Source organism: Bradysia coprophila, assembly GCF_014529535.1.
Source record: "Bradysia coprophila strain Holo2 chromosome X unlocalized genomic scaffold, BU_Bcop_v1 contig_12, whole genome shotgun sequence".
NCBI classification, from domain to species: domain Eukaryota; kingdom Metazoa; phylum Arthropoda; class Insecta; order Diptera; family Sciaridae; genus Bradysia; species Bradysia coprophila.
In genome coordinates this window covers 7,852,391-7,871,085 of record NW_023503293.1, presented here as the reverse complement: position 1 = coordinate 7,871,085, position 18,695 = coordinate 7,852,391, and the positions used below count along the sequence as shown (strand labels likewise).

Genomic DNA, 18,695 nt, shown 5'->3' with positions numbered 1-18,695 from the left:
TGTTTCCGTTCATGCTCGGAAATTACACATGTCATATATGTTATGATGATGGATTAAATCGAAGAAAAAAGAGATAGAATGATGTCAATTTTGTGTATATTTATCTGATTTCTTGACATCACGGTCTATTCTAATTTACTTTTTTTTATGTGGTTGTGTTTGTTTCCTCTTGTTCTCTAATTAATAACTATTTCTATACTTCTGGTTTGTTTTTTTTGTTTTCTCTCAATTATTTTATTCTCTAAGAAAGGTTTAAAATAAAAAAAAAATTCATTTTGATTTTCATTTCCCAAATAAAAAAGGACATGACGAAAAATCGCATCAACTTATTGTTTAGAGGTCCCTAAATGAACACAAGAAAAAAAAAATGGTTAAAAAAATAATCAAAATGGAGTTGATGGGATTTTTCATTTGTCGTCTTTGCCTTAATTAATAAACATAATCGATTGATTTTAAATAACTTTAAAATACGAAATATTTTTTTTTCCTTTCTTTTACTCTGTTTATCCTTACACAAAATATAGAAAATAAATCTGGAAATAAAATTTAACATAAAAAAAACTGACAAAAAATCTAATAAATTCAAATATAAAATTGGGAGCTGTATCTTAATCGAATCAATCTGTCAACAAATTGAAAGATTTTGTTGTGCAAAATGAGATTAAAAACACATCCCAGCAGAAAAAATTTGATGTAATTCTCCTGGGTCCGATTTTTAATCTGCGTTAATTTATATAGTGAGTTTTGATCCGAAAAAAATTCTTTATCCGTTTTTAAACAATAAAATATTAAAGAAGAAAAAAATGTAAAAAATAATCACAATGTAAAGCTATGTTAAATGATTGTTTTGGGTGGAAGGGGGACCAAGAAAAAAAAATCAATAAAAAAACAGGAAAATGATTTAAACACAACAGATGTGGATGTGCAAATTATCATAAATGGAATATTCAAAATTTTACTAAATTGTCTTTAAAATATAGGCCCTACCGAAGATGGACGAGATTTGATGATGATGAATCTGTCTACACGACAACAATTATAATATGGCTTAAAAAGACAATTCTACCAAACAAAAAAGTTAAGCTGTGACAGAAGAAAAAATACGTAAAAAAGTAGATGATAAATTAACGACATTATCCTTACAAATTACTTATATGTACTATTTTGTATCGTGTATATGTGTGTGTATATTGTGTGTGTATGTGAGTGTTCGCTTCCTTTTCTTGTTTTTTTTTTCTCTCTTGATTTGTTTAAGTATAATAGTATACGTAGTATATATTGTTGTATGACATATACTAAATACTAAGTCTTATTCATTTAATAAATCTATTACGACGATGATGAAAATGAAAATAAAAAAAAAAAACGACGACGACGAATGATTTTTTTCTGTTTTTTTTTTCTATAGGTCAGTGTCATACCAAGCGGCCACCTGATTATTGTCGTGTGGCGGCGATGGCATGGCTTCGAGAAGTTCGCCAGCACCAATTTCACCAACATCCATGTCCATTGCGTACGGTGACGTTGGACCACCACCTCCAATTTCTAGGCCCTGCATTGAGTCAATTGGTAGTGTGTCATAACCTGGCGTTGGAGGTAACGGGGAACGGTAAAATTTGGATTAGATTAAATATATTTTTGGCAATTTTTTTTTTTGGTTTGTTTCTATGGCTTGTTCAATGTGAAGTCAATTTTCTTTTGTTTTTTAAATTAGAAAATGATCGATGAAATGACGGGTTTTGTTGTTCGTCGTTCGTCGTGGTATGTCCGGTTTAATTCGGATTTATTTCTGCTACTTTGACGAGCCTTTCGAATATACAACTTGAGTGACAGCATTCGCCGCAGAAATTTAATGAGTGAGGAACTAAAGAACCGTAATTATTTATTAATTATTTATTATGTCAATGCTTCCATATATGAATATTTAAATACAGTAACTGGTCACATCATTTAGCTCCGCTTCTAATAGGCTTAGGCGTTTTTTTTTAAATATATCAGTAAAGCTTCTATTGACATTCTATTGCCTTATTGGAAGCGGAGCTAAATCAATGAAATTTCAGTGTTCTTATAATTCGCTAATGTGACATGTCACGTATCTACTACCTATTCATATGAAAATATATCGCGAATTTGGGTAATTCAACACTGCGGTCCCACTCTTCCCACTTTCCATTTCGTCACGGAATCGCAACTAAATCGCAACGACTTACAAATGGAATACCATTTTTTAGATCACTGAAATATTCAGCGAAATTCTATAAATCCATTTGGTTAGCGATTGACATTAGTCGGCTCAACAACACGGCGATCATTTTCAAATTTAAATCTAAAAAAATCGTTCACAAGACAAAGAAAAATTGTACAGCAAAAAAAGAAAGAAAGAAAACTGCAAATGAATTGAGCTACAAAAATACAATCTGAAAATAATAAATTTATGAAATTGAAAGCAAAATTAATGTGGCGGCAATTCGCTCTAACGCTGGACCTATTTCACTCTAATTCAACGAAAATAATAAGTCAACATTCATGCACTCAACGAAAAAAAATATGGTTTGCAAATGTGATTCCTCTTCGACAGGAGGATTTCCGTGCACCATTTAAGCACCATTATCGGAATCCATGAGAAAGTGAATCTCCTGTTTACCTGAAGTTATGAATTTTTAGCAATACATTTCAGTGAATCATTCAGTAAATCAACAAGGGGATTGCGATTTTCACTTATAGTTGACGTTAAACTCGGAATTTATTAGTAACTTCTCCATACAAAATGTACGGGGACTCAACTCCCTAATATCTGAGAAAAGCGTCATGAAAAATTTATTTCTCTTCGGTCTTCGGCTAGGTTAAAGCGGTTTGCTATCGCAATGTTAACATGTGACGTAAGACGTTTTAACCTTGCCTTAAAGATTTTCTCACTGAAAAGTGTTTGAAGCTTTCTTTCGACTCTGTAAGGACAACGAGAAAAATGTCGCAAGAAATTCTCCCAGTTATGACTTCAATAAACAGCCATCAAGTCAGTGCCTTTTTTGGAGAAATCGTGTTCCTGATGTTTCTCGAATTCGTCGAAAATTTTCTTTTATTTCTCAAAAAAAAGATATTCGAAAAAAGTTCGATAAATTTGAAGAAACCGATTACTCGAAAATAGGCCACCTGCACCAAGCGTTTATGTCGCCGTCAAGCCTCTTAGACATAAGGGTAAAAGTAAATTATCTTTTACATGTAAAATGTGCGAGTTTGTAGTGTTGCTGTTTCGCTGCTGCTTATATGATTCATTTTTAAATTTCGTTCAACTGAACAAAGACATTTCGCCGATCAAACATGTAAAACGTTAATGGAGAATCCATCAATGACATCGACTGCACAAATAAATCTCCGATTTTGAGATTACCCGATGTTCGTAGATTTAAGTGAAACATTTCAAAATATTAGGCTCTGCATCTCCTTTCACGATCGCACATCAGCACAAAGCAAACAGAAATAACGATGAAAAACTCAAGCAGGGCAATAATTTAAACGGAAAACCACCACTCATGCAAGCTTTTTCTTTAAAAAAGAAGAAGGGTAAAACAACAATAACAACCACGAACGAAAGAAAACGTGTAACACAAATTTAGTAGTAGCTTCAATCACCTATTCCTTAAAAATGAATTTTATCAATTAAATATTTGAGTTGCATTACATTACAGATGACTTTTTTTATTTATTTAATTTGTGTGGTTAAAAGGAGTTGTTCTCACATCGGCAAATGAAGAGACAACACGATTTTTACTTTTTTTTACTTTTTTAGTGATGATATATGTTAGGCTGGTTTAGCTAGAAAAAAGAATTTTTACATGTTATGTTATATTCAACCATCAACCACAAACTACAGTGCTTAAAGCTTGGGTTAAAATTATTTTCTTATATTAAAAAACAAAATGGTTAATCGACGACGTATACTACGAGCATATTTTTTATCATTTTATTGTTAGTTAAATATGGGTGGAATAAATGAAGGGGGAACCAACAAGCTTCTGAAGCTATTTTTGAGAAAACAGTTTCCAATATTTTTCTAAAATTTTCCCACGCTTTTCTTAACTTTCCCGAAAAATATTTTTGGGGAAATTTGAAAGAATGTGGGAAAATACATGAAAATTTGAGGAAAATTAAAAAAAAATGTTTTCCATATCCCTGAATTAAAGTGACGTCGAGAACTCGTCACTGAAATCGTTCGGTTATGAATTGTGAAATAACAGTCAAAATAGGAAGTGATATAAAAGGAGACATTGAAAAATAGATAGGAAAGGAAACCGAACAGATGTTGGACAACCGTACAAGGGAATATTTACAAGTTAGGACGTCAACGTCATCATGTTTAAAGAGTGATTTTACCAGAGCCAATTTTTGGAATATTGAGGAATTCCTAAGAGGCATCGGTGCTTTGATGAAAAGCAAACATCTGGGAGTTTTTTAAATACAGGATTTTAGTTAGTTTTGATGATAACTTTCCACAAGAATCTTTTTTCAAAAATATACCACGAATGTTATAGCTTTCAACAGAAAATAGATTTGCTTGCAGCAGTTTGAACAGTTCTGAGAAAACCGAGCAGTTTATGAAAATTTTTGTTAAACTGCTCACTGCTCAAGAGATATCATCAAAAATGAAATACGAGACACGCAAATGTAGGCTACAATTTTAGCTAGGTGCCAATATCTCTTAAAATAAGCCCTGATACCAATAAGTAAATTCCTGACGTCCGCCTGATGAATAGGGATAAGCAGAGTATTGAAAAATCTGTAAAAACTCGGATGTCTTTCTTGAATGCAGGGGCGAATACAGAAACTTTTCTGACATTCGGCCGGTTCTTGATAAGTTGCATTTTAAGGCACAAAAAACAACTTTTTGAACCTTTCGGCCATAAGATCGTAAGGAATGAAAAGACAAAACGAATTTCCACTCGCGACAACAAGGAGTCATTAACAGAAAATATCCGTTTTAGAAATCGAAATGTCCTTGACGTACACAGCTCAATATATCGCTTAATCCGTCAGATGTCAAGCACCAGATGTGGCACAGCTGTATGCTGTACAAGACCACAACAAAATTAATTCCCTTTTTCACATTGATAACAAAGTTCCACAAAAAGGAAATAGCAAATCAACTGAGCAAATTAGTGGTTAGTAGGGCTTATTTTTTGGTAAATTAACTTGGCAAAATTGAGCAAAAATCGTCACTCTGACAGTGCCTATAAGGAATTTAAAGAATTTCAATTCTGAAAAATTCCGAAAAAAAATCCGATTTGTTTCAAAGAATTTTTCGGAATTTAGTCCGAAATTTTTTGATTTTTGTTAACAATAAAAATCCGCCTATTTCCCGTTTCGATTGGTGTGTCCCGTGGAGTCCACAATGTATACGCTCAATTACAAAAGGAAAATCGAAAATATTCTGATTTTTGTTCCGGCCAATTATTTTGAATTAGTTACCAATTGACAAACAAAATTAGAGTATAAATGATCATGGTATGTGTATGGATGAATGGATGTGTATAAATGAATAAATGAGTGATTGACATTACACCCTCCCCCGAATAAGTAAATCCAATAAACCAGATTAACCGTTAGTCCATTAAACAAAAAAAAAAAAATAGAAAAACAAAAAATCGTATTGAAGTGAACAAATACATACCTTGTTGGAATGGTCGGCCACCATGTGAACTGACGCTAGGAGGACCTTGACCATAAAGACCTTCATATGCCTGTTCAGCGCCAAGCATGTCCTGTGAATGTGTGTGATGAAACAGAAAGAAAAATGCAAAAAAAAACCAACAAAAACAAAACGAAACTACACAAAACAGACTTGAATTTTATCCCATTCTTTTTGTCGGTTAATCAAACAAAAAAATTCAGTTTTCAATTTTGAATTTCGTTTTTTTCTTTACACAATTTAAGGTGATTATCGTGAGCAACATTTACAGTAAAAAAAAAAACAAAAATATTTTCCCCATTTTCAATTGAGATTGAGAAGCGCCCAACGAAGAATGATCAAGTGGATTAATTCCTCGTTTATTCTCCATTATGTGGAAGAAAATAGGAAACTCTTTCACACATGCCAGATGATTGAGTTCCGTTACTCAGAAATTACTGAATAAGAACTCGCATTGATGATACTGGGCGATCAGTCTATGCCCGATGCGCCTTTCACAATTTCTCGGTTGTAAACGAGCTTGAAATCTTTTGTTAAACGAGAAAATTCCACTGAAAACAGTTTTGATTGTATGCGTGGATCAGCTGGAAAACAGCTGAAGCAAATTCATGCTGAAATTTCACTGCCTCTGACTGTAACTTTCGGCAATTTTCAGTAATTACAGGCCCCGATCATAGGTCTAAAATGTAGCAAACCGTTTTTACATTTGCATGATATAAATGAGCGTAGAGTTGCTCAAATATTTATGGCCAGACTGGACTGAATGGGCTAAATGTCTTTTGCTCGATAATCACCAAAAAATTGTTCCGTTTTATGACAATCATCGGTTTCGTTATGTACGTGTGATACGGTGGAAATAAGCGAATATGGAACGAAAGCAAAAGCTATGTTGCTCTTCCTGTTGAAACAAACTACAATTTTTTTTTATTTTTTTTTGTTCTTTTGTTCATCTGCTGTGTGAACTCTAGTTTTTAGGTTTTAGTGACAAAATGTGCGAAATAACAAAAGTTCCATTTAGAACGTAGGCAATAAACCAATTGACCAGTGGCTGGTGTGTACATTTTGATAATTAACGGCAATGTTTGTGCTCTGTGTGAGTATGTGTGTGTGTGTGTTTGGATCAAAAACAAAATACAAAAAATTAACGAAAAAAAAAGAATTTTGAAGTAAAAATTTTCATTCTTCTTTCCCTTCACTCAATACAACGGGTTTCGTGTGATGGACTTTCCGTGGATTTCTTATGTACAAAAACACAACACTATGGGTGGATTGGATCGACAGATAGAGGGGTAAATCGAACACAAAAACATCACCTGTCATTTTCTCAGACTCATATCGACTCAACACGTAAAAACACGTATAAAAATCCGTATTTCGCAAGTGGAATAACTTTTTTCGGTAAAAGAAAGTGCGCTCAACAAACCTGTAGGTCCGGTCCCATTCCAAGATCTTGATTCCATATGTTGTTGTCCTCTCGTAACAACGAATTGGTAAGCTCAATTGACAGACGTTTTCGGTAGTCCTGCGGTTTATCTTCGCTCATACGGAATAATATACCGGCAGCGTACGTTGCAACGCCTTCGTTGCGTGAATGTAACAGTTCGGTCAACGGTGCCGTGGCACCTTCGCTTTCGATTATTTCGGCACTCTCCTTGTCGGCAGCTAGTTCACAAAGGACACCAGCAGCGACTCGCTGTATTGTTGAAAATGGAAAATAACGTGAAATGTCATGGTCTGTCTGAATCGACAATCAAAAATGAGAGGAAACGAATCCGGACTACCTACCTGAATATTTTCTATGTCATTAAATAGCAGTCGAACGAATATAGGAATCACACCCTGTTGACGAATCAATATTTTGTTGTTGGACTCTCTAGCCAAAAAGTGTAGTGCCCCAACGGTTCCCTCCACAATTTCTTCCATTCTTACGCCATCGGCGTAAGCACCGGGTTGTTGAGATCCAGAACTAGCAACGGAACCACGTTGCTGCAAAAAAATGGAAAACAAAAACATTCTTAGCAAACCAGTGACACCGGTGGGATCAATGCAAAACTTACTCTGGAAATATCGTGATAAGCTCGAGTCAAAAGGCTAATCAAACATCGTATGGCATTGTTCTCTCTCAGCGGGGCATGGTTGTCTTGGCACAAGGCCAAATTACGAATGAGGCCAATAACCGCCTTAATCAATGGCCAACGGGATGGTGGATTCAACAACTTAACAATCACCGGCAATCCATAATTCATTACACGCACAGCGTTCTGTGCCAATTCGGCGTCTGCATGACGTGAAGTCAGATGGCGTAAAGCACAGACGGCTGGCTCTGTGATCTCTTCGCGATCGCCCGCATTCATGATGGTTGTAATCAATGCATTGACACCGCCGTATTGGCACACAATCGACTTGTTTCGTTGATTGTTGCACGTCAAATTCGACAGTATGCCAGCCGCACATGTAACGAAATTGGCATCGGTGGATGCTAGCACTACAACCAAACTCGACAGTAAATTGTCCAGGCCATCAACTTTGGTGGCCGCATCCGACAAGTTTCTCAACGTCCACAAACAGTTTTGCACCAAACGCTGTGACGAATTTGTCAAATGCATGGCCAGTGCCTGCATGCCACCAGCATCGACAATCGATGGTTTGTTGCTGGAGCACACAGATAATACTTTTAAAACGCGGGACGTTGTCCACAATAATTTCTCGTAGTCGAACGAACGCATAATGCGAACCAATTCGTTTGGACCGCCCGACGCCAGAATAATGAGCTTACTCTCTTGATTTCCGTAAGCCAGAATCTGTAGACAATCTGTCACAATGGCCAAGAACTTCACGTTATTTCGTGCGAGCAATGTAACCATTTTCTGTAAACCACCAGCCAAACGAACTGCCATTTTAGATCCGTCTTGATGTAAAAGAAGGTTGTGTAATGTCGTGATCGCATAAAATAGCACAGATTCGACAGGTGACGATAGCAGTTTAACCAATGCTGGAATTCCTCCACTCTTGAAAATAGCTAACAAACCCTGTCGATGATGTGACAAATTATGTAGAGTACCAACAGCGCCCTTGGTAGTTTCAAGGTCATTGCTATTCGATATTGCTCTGACCAAAGCTGCAACCATTTGCGGACTGTTCATAATGGCATGACGGGATGCCTCCTTCTTCGACAGTTGGTGTACCATCATAGCTGCCTGCGATACAATCACTTGATCTTCGTCATTCAACAATTTTATCAACTCTGGAATCGCTCGAGTCGCCAGATCAGCATCGTCCTGATAATTGATCAAATTGACAACGGCATGTTTAAGCATCTGCGACGGTTCCGATAAGCGTTGCACGGCAGTCGGCTGTTGCGGATCGAATTGTGTCGAAGGAATTTCAGTCCCTTCCTCCATTGTTTCCGGGAAAATTGCGGCCCGAACACGATGCGATCGGGTTTGGCTCAATTGTTGACTCATATCGTCCACCTGCTCCTGCGTGAAATTTTGCGGAAATCCCTGGTCCAAATCGTACATCAGTGGATCGTTGTCCATTTCATCTTCGTCACGGCCGCTCAGTGACGGAACTTGAGTGACTGCGCCCGATTGTATGCCGGAATCAGATAGATAAGAATTTTGCTGCCACATCAGTGTTTGCTCCTTAGCCGATATCATTGGTAGTTCGGCAGGATTGTATTGATTGTGGGACACTGAAATAAAAAAAAATAAGAAAAAGGTCAATAAGGTGCAGCGGGTACTATAGCAGTATCAAGTTAAATTTCTTCCGAGTCAGTATGAGATTAGTACCTTCATCACGAAACTATCTCGTGAACTAGGTTCAGTGTTTTTTTAATGCATAGACAAATGAAAGGCGGTTATAGGGTATGAAATAATTGTGAAACATAAGTTCTCTCAAATAAACGCTTTTTCCGAAGTTCGACAACAGAAATTAAATTTGAGAATGTGAACCCATTCACTCGTACGAATAAGTGAATCATCGATTTGACTGAATACTTGATAGAAAAGATCACCTTTTTCAATCGACTGACAATTATCATAATCAACAAGTAGCCCGTCTAATTCGTTCAGTTCGTGTCTTTCGATACTTGACTCAATAAATACGAGTTCCTTCACGGCATCTTCAGCCCCCACTGTTCCAGAACCCTCCATAGCCATCACTAAAGGTTGATATTCGTCTGGAAGGCCAGCCAACACGAACGACGCAATGACTTCGTCGTCGAAATAAACACCCGCCATTTTTACTCTCGATGACAGCCCTAACATTTTAATCTTGTAATCCAGTAACGACGAGCAATCCGTAAGCTTCAGCTGAACCAATTGTTTCAGTAGATCGACCTTCCTGCAGAGACCACTGCACTCAAAAGCACTTCGTAATGCATCCCATGCTTCTTTAGATGTTTTAATGTCATCAATATACCAACGCACGCTCTGTTCTAATAAGAAATTCAACAGATACCGAGCCATGGAGTCCGCTTGTTTCTCTTTTTCCGTCGCTTCTGCAGATAGGCCATTTTCAATGCACGACCAATACTGTTTAGTCACTAGATACGATTCAGCTGCAATTCTCCATGTCTTGTAGTTTTCTCGACCTTTTAGCCGTTCAAATGTAGTTAGATCACTTTCCATTTTAGGCTGATCACTAGTTGACCACTTCCCAAATCAAATTTGAATGGTCGATCAACTGATCGAAATTTGGAAGATATTTAGACACTTGATTCAGCAGTTTTTCTATAGCAATTCGTGGTGATGCTAATGAAATGTACTGATTTGCACTACCGCTCTTATCGTAATATGGCCACGAAAGCTAGAAGATTTTTTATCGACACATTTTGACACAGTTGACAAATAATGCCATTTGGGGTTATCAGTACCGTATCAACAACTGACTAAGCATATAAACATTAGAACAGAGTTCGCTTTCAGCCTTCAACCGGGAAACACGTTCGGCACCTGGTAAATACTTTGGGTTCCCAGGTTCCGTGAGGAAGGCAAGGGTGTTCGTTTGAGCCAGACTGGAGCGAGCTCAAATCTGTGTTTTTGTGCCGTTGATAGAAAAACAGTATTGCCCAAAAGGGCGTGTGCAGTGGAGTTTTTTGTGAAAGTAAAACGTTACGATTTCGTAACAAAATGGTGGAAACGCCATCTTAGAAAGACAAAGATAAACGCGTGATCGACATTAGCGCGTGTGAAGATAGTTTCCGGGATTATCGAATGCAATAGAAGACATTGGCTGTACACGGGTCAGTAGATCCACGTCACTAATTATATGGGCAAAGCATATTTGGAACAACAACAACATTAGGACAGTGTCTTGATTGTTGGTTCCTTTCGTGATGAATGTGGCTTATGGGTGTTAATATTTGCATTATTAGTCCATTACACAAACTGTGTTAATCCAGGATCAACTGTGTCTAACTTCTAAGCTGTGAATTTTGAATTCTCAGACGATTGGGAATATTAATTGTCGAAATGGATAAGGAGACGATCTCTTCAGTAAGCGTAATTTTGTCCCACATTTCCGATCTGTGACGAAGTGCATGGCATATTTTCGTCGAATTGTAATATTTACCGTAACATCCAAGTTCAAGGCACACTTAAAACAAAGGAGCAACAATCTGAACTTAAGCCAGAAAAAATGTAGTAGAAACAAACAACCGAACACAAAACAACAACAAAAACAAAGCAAAAGGTATGGAAAATGGGTAGCTCGTTACATATACTTTCCACAACATGACAGTGATAAAATAAAGAACACAACAAAACAACAACAACAACCCAAGGTATTTGTCTGCACTGATGTTACATGCTGGAACATAACGAACTGCGCTTGAGACCCACACTCACGAGATTTTTGTTGTGTGTTTAAACACAGCCGTTCGTTCGTTTCGTTTTTTTATTTTTTTTTTTTTGGTTCATGTAAAAAGTTCACAAACATAACTCCATATAACACCACATAACATTAAAGAACACTGGAACCATTGATGTTTCATAAATTACAAAAATACACAAAGTGATGAAGAGAACAGCGGGAAAAAAAGAAATGGAAAATTAGTGCTGTGTACTTGCACATTCGGTTTGTACTTATAGTGTGTGCGATAGAAAGGGATGCATGAAACACAATTTCAATATCAAAAGTAGTGCATTAGAAAATAATATTTTAATAATTGAAAAAAAAAATGGAGTTGGTTGTGAATAATACAAGAATCGTTGACGTCGATGTATACATTATGTTATAATGGAACATGACTTGAGAAGTTGGAAAACGTCGGATTTTGAAATTTTAACGAAAATATTAAAAAGGAGACGAAGGCGGGGGAGAGGAAAAATGCAGAAGAAGAAAATATATCACAAAATTTGTGATTCAAGAGAAATTACACATATTTTTATGTGAAGCCGCTGGTGTGTCGCACGACTAATATAAAAAAGGGTTTTTTTTTCATTCCTTGCTTTGAGTACCTCTACACAACATATATACCGTCCCTCTGCCGTATAATATGTACTCTAAAATGAACGAAGAGGGTGGAAAATATTCAAGTAGACGAATTTGATATATCCTTTGATCTTGGTAGAAATTAATTTGGAGGAGCGGAACATTTTTTTCTTTTCATTTTTTTTTATTTTTAAATTTTCCATTGATTCAACCGATGCGAACATTTTCGCTGAATCGTTCGGTCGTTCATTAAATTTTTCATTTTATTGAATTTCACTTGTACAAATGGATGATAATAACGAAATACTTAGAGGTTATGGAAGGTAGTCGTAGGTAATCGTATTTTCGTATACAAAAAAGTGTGGCGCTGGAGATGATTTTTCTTTTCTGAAGAAAAATGGGGCGATGGAAATTTCCATTTTTATTTTGGAATTCAGTGCCGAACTGGCTACACTCAAAGGTCCTTCAGGTGATGAATGACGAAGACGAAAGTATGTATAAAGCGAAAACTTCATTCATATAAACAATCAAAAAGTCATTCGCTCATCGCTCCAATGCCCATAGAGCCAGTGCAGGCTTCAATTTTGTTACTTTATCCTGAGAAAGACAAAGATTATCACCGTTTTACTGAACGAACATAATCAATAACAGTGGGGATCTACTAGATTAGAAGGCGAAACAACGTAACTGATAGTTCCACCGTTCCACTAGAAGTTAGCGGATATTACCTGTTATGCAAAAGCTCATTACCCGAGAAAATTAGGGTGAAAAAAAAATTCCACCTGAGAACCACCGATTTTTCAAAAAGCATCTCCCACGAAAACGACAATTCCGAGAGAGGCGAGATATACCTCGGTGAACTCGTAATGAAGCATGGATTTCCTGGTACCCATGGTACTCTTCAAAAATTCGGATGGCATGGCTACCCGATTGTTTAAAGAATTCTCGATTTCAATGTTAAATTCCATTTTCTAAACACGATTTCTTGTACAATTGTACCACCATCAAAATTAAAATGCAGTAAATCAATCAATTTATACTCACTTGTCCTGTTTGTGTAGCTCATTGTAAAAATTCACCTGAAAAGAGAGGAAACATAATTCATTACACGAAATAGTAGTCAGTACGTCATTAGTTTAAAGAGAGAGCCTTCAGCATTTGAATACCTTACTTAACTGTTAAATGGGTTAACATTTTCCCTTTGGATAGATATACAAAAAGACCAAAGTCAATTGAATTTACATTCAGAAGATTCATCAATGATGTCTACTTTCTAATACGAAAGCAATACAACAGCTTAGTAAATCAATGATGATTTTCCATATGTTTACATGAAGAATGTGACGAATGTGCTCTAGCCAGAATTTGTACGAATAATCACCCATAGCATGAATGTATGATGCAAAAAAGGTGTAAATCAATTATAACTTCAACAGGTGGAGTGTTGACCACCACTATAAAAATACGTTTGCATGATACACGCAGCTCATGTTTCAAGCAATTTCTCGCCTCGGTGTCAATAAAATTCATGTTAAAGGCAAAATTTCTTTGTAACGTATTGTCACTTAGTTAGGTGAAAATGACTAAGACAAATTCCTGTTGAGATAGGAATTCGAGTGACCTATTTCCACTCAGAAATTAGTCATCTCTCACCGCTAAGAAAAAATAATTTAGAATTTCAGGAGATTTTTTTCAGCCAATTTATACAAACAGCCGGTGAAATGAACTTTTTCCGCTGGTGAAACGAAATTTTGACACAAAATGTATGGGCCATCTGTCAAAATTTTTAGCTCGAGTGACAAAATGTATCAGAATTTCATTTCACCAACTGGTTGCGTACTTGACCTTAAAGGAATGTACTTCAACCGGTCAACGGTTTCAAGAGATCGTCTTATTACTCAGTATTTAACCTTTCACAAACGGCAAGCATATCAGTAGTTTTACTATCGGATCTATTACTTCATTTGATCATTTAGAATTTTCAAGACATTTAATGCAAATCTTTTATTTAATTTTCTGAACTTGATTTTTGTTATATTAGGCCTCAATAGACAGCTCAACAAAAATCTACCGAAGGAATCTTCATCGAAACTGTGTATGACTCAAAAGGTCTGTAGCTATATATTTTGAAGATAACGAAACACTTCAAAGGTCGACCAGGAATCTTGAAAATTTGTTTTGTGAAACTGAAAAATTGGCACACTTCATTTTACACAATTTACAATAATAGAGTGACACCAATTTACACTTGAATAATCATCATTAGAACATTTTCCGATCATCACAAAAATAATGGAGAGGTTGTTTGACGATTGGTCGCTTTCTACACCGACACGAAGTAACACCAAACATTTTTTGTACCGAGCCAATTTAAAATGGTATAAACGTGAGATACAAACGCGTTTAATTAATTAAAATAATGTCAATATAGATGACTAATAATTATGATACTTAAGTCATACAAAACGCGTAGTATGTGTGTATTGCTTATCTCTTTCTCTCTCTCTCTCTCTATCTCTCTACACTGTGTACATATTTTACGTTTAACTGATTATAGAGCAATGATAGGTATTTTAAATCACCGCACTAAAACGACACAAAAATTATCTGTTTGACTTTTAAACATTCGAAATGCAACAATAAACAAAATAAAAAATGTTTTTTGCCTAAATCACCTCAAACAAAAAGTGTACACAAAAAAAAAAGACCGAAGAACTTTTGAAGTGAATCGGGAAAAATGCACCTTGCAATCAACTTGTAGCCGAGCGCAGTCAGTGCACTAAATTAAGGGATGCTGTTCTGCTTGTTTGAGTGTCACTTTTTGATTCAAGTTATAGTGTTTACAGATCGGCTAGGTTCCACATACAGGTTGCGATTACTAACTTTGTTTCCAAAATAGTGTCACTGTCACATAAAACAATACACACGGATTCTCATCATACACAATTTTCAATTGTTTTGTGTACGGATCACTTTTTTGTATAATGATATTTGAGGCTTTTAGCTGCACGATTCCTTTGTGTATTATGGACAATGTTTTCCGAATTCACAATTATGTTTTGTTGGACTTATCACTGAACACTGAGCACAGACTGTAATGGGCCGAGAAAAAAAAATCAAATAACCGAGTGTAAATAAATGGAATAAAAAAATTAGCGGCCATTTTCTCAATAATATCACACAAAAAAAAACATTTTTTTGAACCAAAAGAAAAACGACACACCCAAACAAAATTGGTATTTTTCTCAATTAAAGTCGGTGCAGGCGATAAACTTTTGTTAAACAATCATCGGTTGGCCATTGATTTACTTACCTCTGCGGCTTTTTTGTTTATTCGGATGCAATTAATAAAAATTAATCTCTTAAGCACAATACAACTCTGCAATGTACACTTTCTCTATAATTCGTACTACAAGATGGACAGGCACGAATCCGAAAAATGTAATCCGAAAAAAACAGAGAAGAGCCATCTGTTGAGTAGTTGCTTTTATTACAATATGTCATTGTTTGAGCGCCAATATTTTTCGAAAATGACTTTTTAAATGGGAACTTGAGGGAATTTTTTTCTATTGGCACTGTAGGTGCAAGGCTGTCAATTTTGGGGAGGTCACGCAGATCGCCATTTTATTAGATACGATGGAACACACCACTTCTGATGATTCTGCATATTAAAAAAAAACTACAGTCTTGATCGTCACAGCTACAAACAGCTCAAGTGTTAATTTACGAATGTTCAGTAAAAATAAGCTGACCATTTAGAAGATAACAGTAGATTTTCTCAAGGTGCCGTTTATCAGAGCTGATAGATTTAACTTGTCGATAAACTGGCAAAAACGACTGAGATAGGGGTAAACCATTATGGTTCGTAAAGTTCGTGAGTATGATGATTTCGTCGAGTTTTGACATAAAACATGGGAGAAATGACAAAAGTTCACGAAATTGCCATACTCACGTACTTTACTAACCATAAGGGTTTACAGGTTTACCCCTATTAGCTCAACTCCCGTCAGAATGTATCGATAAAGTTTCGATAAAATAAAAATAGAGTGAGAGATATCAAGTCCGTAACTATGTCGTTCAGTCGTCAGATAAATGAATCATTTCTATGGGCTGCCGCGAGTAAAAGATCATCAATCAAAGAACGTTAAAAAATGCCATCCACGTTTTTAAAAAAACATAGAAATCAATGAATGAACGAAATTGAACTATTTAACGAAACGTACAGGTAGAGACGGTCAAATTTCAGCATTAATTTGTTTCAGCTGTATTTTAGCTGATCCACACAAACAATTAAAACTCTTCACACGGTTTTACCACTACCACGCGAGTGAGTGTTCTAGCTGCAACCATATAAACTATTATAAACAGTTTTGATTGAGTGTGGATCAGCTGAAGAACAGCTGAAGCAAATTCATGCAGCAATTCCATTGCCCCTGACTGTAAGTGAGGCTACGTCTGAAAGTACCGTAACATGAACATAAAAGGACAGACCGCTTGTGGAAAACATCACTTAAAGCAGACCCATGAAATTCAAGCTTCAGAAAAAATATATAAAAAAATTGCCAAATAAACCGTAATAGCTATGAGATGTCACTGCCTTCTAAGTGAAAGCTTACCGAAAGCTAAACGTTTTACCAAGCATTTATTAAGGAATGCATTGAAACACAGTTATTGATGTATGTTACATACAGTATGTCTTACGAATTTTAAAATACAACTGACATTGAGACTGATAAGAATATATGTGTCATGTCGTACTTGCAATATAAAAAGAGTGTAACACATACGTTTTTCTGCTAGTTAGTAAAAGCTCTTTGAGGTAAGTGGACGATCGACCGACTCGTTTGATTAATATATTCTTAAAATTTATTCGACGCTAAAAATAATAAAAAAACTTTATTCTTATCCGCAACTTTCTGTTGTACTAAGGTATATGTAGTAGTGCAGCATTCACTGCATACAAGTAGTTTTTTTTAGTGATTTTTATCATCAGAATTTAAGTTAACATTTAGAATGCAATTAGAAAATTCGATTACATGTTTCACGAAGTATTTAGCTTTCCCACGCGATAACCGTGAAATCATTTTAATTTACAAATTGCATTGACCTCTCTATGATGAACAAAAGCCTATAAACTTTGAATGTTATTGTGGTTATTGTCATGTAAGGCAGGTAATATAACATGAAGTTTTAATTAATTTTTTTATCGAAATTTCCATATTTTAATGAATAATGTATTTCTGCTCGTCTCAGAAAACGGGTACTTAAGTGATAACTAATTACTTTGTGTAGCGAACGTTCTGTTTGAACAGGTGGACCAAAAATATTAATAAATTCTCTGTACGGGAGAGAGAGTTAAGCTGATATTAAGTTACAGTGAAGAGAAAGACAAAAAAATAAATTCACTTGCCACTTAAAAAAAATTGAATCGGAAAGGCTTCACGGCTCACGGGCTTGATTAATTGACATAATGTACCTTCAATGTTGATAGCCTTTTGTGAGAAAGAGTGGGTGAACCAATGAAGCGAAATAGTACAGTGGGAAGGTTTTATTTCGAGCCGAAGGCGAGGCATCAATCTCACACGCCTCAACAAAAAATTTCCCAGCAAAGCAGTATGGTTCTTTGTTGTCTTGTGACCAAAAAATGCGAAAAACCGGTTTTTAGCCAGACAGTAATGACGCAATTTCTGGCTGCAAGACAACGAAATATACTTCAACTTTAACTTTATACTCCAGGCAAGACTCTAGGCTCTAGAGTTTAAGTATAGCACTTTTTGATCAGTCGAAAATTTTGGTTTTGGAGTAACACGTCAAAATGAGAGAAATCATCATTTAAACTAAACTTACCTCTCGATTTTTTCTTTTCATTCATCCATTTTTGACACCTGACCCGAAACAATTTAAATTTGGCCGGTTTTTGCTCTATTATCTATTTGTGACCAGTTAATTTTAACTAATCTGTATCTCACACGCCAAACATGTGAGGAATTACATACAAATTCAAACTGAGCACTCTGCACTACACAGTTTTAAAAGAGTGTAAAAGAGAAATTTAAAATGGCCGGTGGCTTAACTGGAGCCCGATGGGTGAACACTCTTTTTGATATTATCTTTGATCACTATATATAGTGTATATATATAGTGTTAAAAGAGCGTAAAAACAGTGGAAAAAGCCAGTTAATTTAACTGAGCTCGATGGGTGATATGTAAAAAGGAGAAAAACCCAGTTAATTCAACTGATCTCAATGAGTTTGCAGTTGGAGCTAGGATGGGGTCACGTTATTTTTTTTTAATCAAATTTTGTACCCCTTGAGATCCTATAGTCATTAGTCGATAAGGTCATTTTTAATACAAACGTTTACGACGGTTTTCTGCTTAAATCTCTCTCAATTTACTTAAATTACTCTCTCATTTTGCTTAAATTACTCTCGCAATTTATGCTAACAAAAAAAGAGACAAATACAAGGGGCTCACCTTGTCAGAACACATTAAGAAGTAAATGGGACGAGATTTAATCAAAAGTTTCTGGTAAATGTTTGACGTTATCTACTACCTACACCAGTACGGATACATATCC

The 18,695-nt window shown here is 35.8% G+C and overlaps 1 protein-coding gene across 6 annotated transcripts; it reads right to left on the bottom strand.

Moving 5' to 3' along the window:
* Window positions 1-79: 79 nt before the first annotated feature.
* Window positions 80-15,561, bottom strand: LOC119067441 (armadillo segment polarity protein). 6 transcript variants are annotated; one of them, XR_005085940.1, is made up of 8 exons: window positions 15,432-15,561; window positions 13,163-13,197; window positions 7,741-9,377; window positions 7,469-7,669; window positions 7,107-7,376; window positions 5,666-5,756; window positions 3,631-3,813; window positions 1,448-1,584 (listed from the first exon to the last, which is right to left on the bottom strand). XR_005085940.1 is itself a non-coding variant. In XM_037170416.1 (7 exons), the coding sequence occupies exons 2-7, from the start codon at window positions 13,182-13,184 to the stop codon at window positions 1,403-1,405; spliced, it is 2,403 nt and encodes an 800-aa protein (XP_037026311.1). In that variant the 5' UTR covers window positions 13,185-13,197; window positions 15,432-15,561; the 3' UTR covers window positions 80-1,402. The 6 variants fall into 6 exon arrangements, 4 of the variants coding, with proteins under 4 accessions (XP_037026311.1, XP_037026314.1, XP_037026313.1 ...); XM_037170416.1 differs by lacking the exon at window positions 3,631-3,813 and having other exon boundaries at window positions 80-1,584; XM_037170419.1 differs by lacking the exons at window positions 3,631-3,813; window positions 15,432-15,561 and adding an exon at window positions 14,985-15,003 and having other exon boundaries at window positions 80-1,584.
* Window positions 15,562-18,695: the final 3,134 nt, after the last annotated feature.

What these genes read in the sequence shown, in the direction of transcription:
- LOC119067441 (XM_037170416.1), bottom strand. Translation starts at nt 13,184, where the DNA reads ATGAGCTACACAAACAGGACAA. An exon ending in CTTATCACGATATTTCCAGA is followed by an intron (nt 7,670 to 7,740) that starts GTAAGTTTTGCA and finishes ATTTTTTTGCAG; the next exon opens with CAACGTGGTTCCGTTGCTAG. An exon ending in GAATGGGACCGGACCTACAG is followed by an intron (nt 5,757 to 7,106) that starts GTTTGTTGAGCG and finishes ACACATTCACAG; the next exon opens with GACATGCTTGGCGCTGAACA.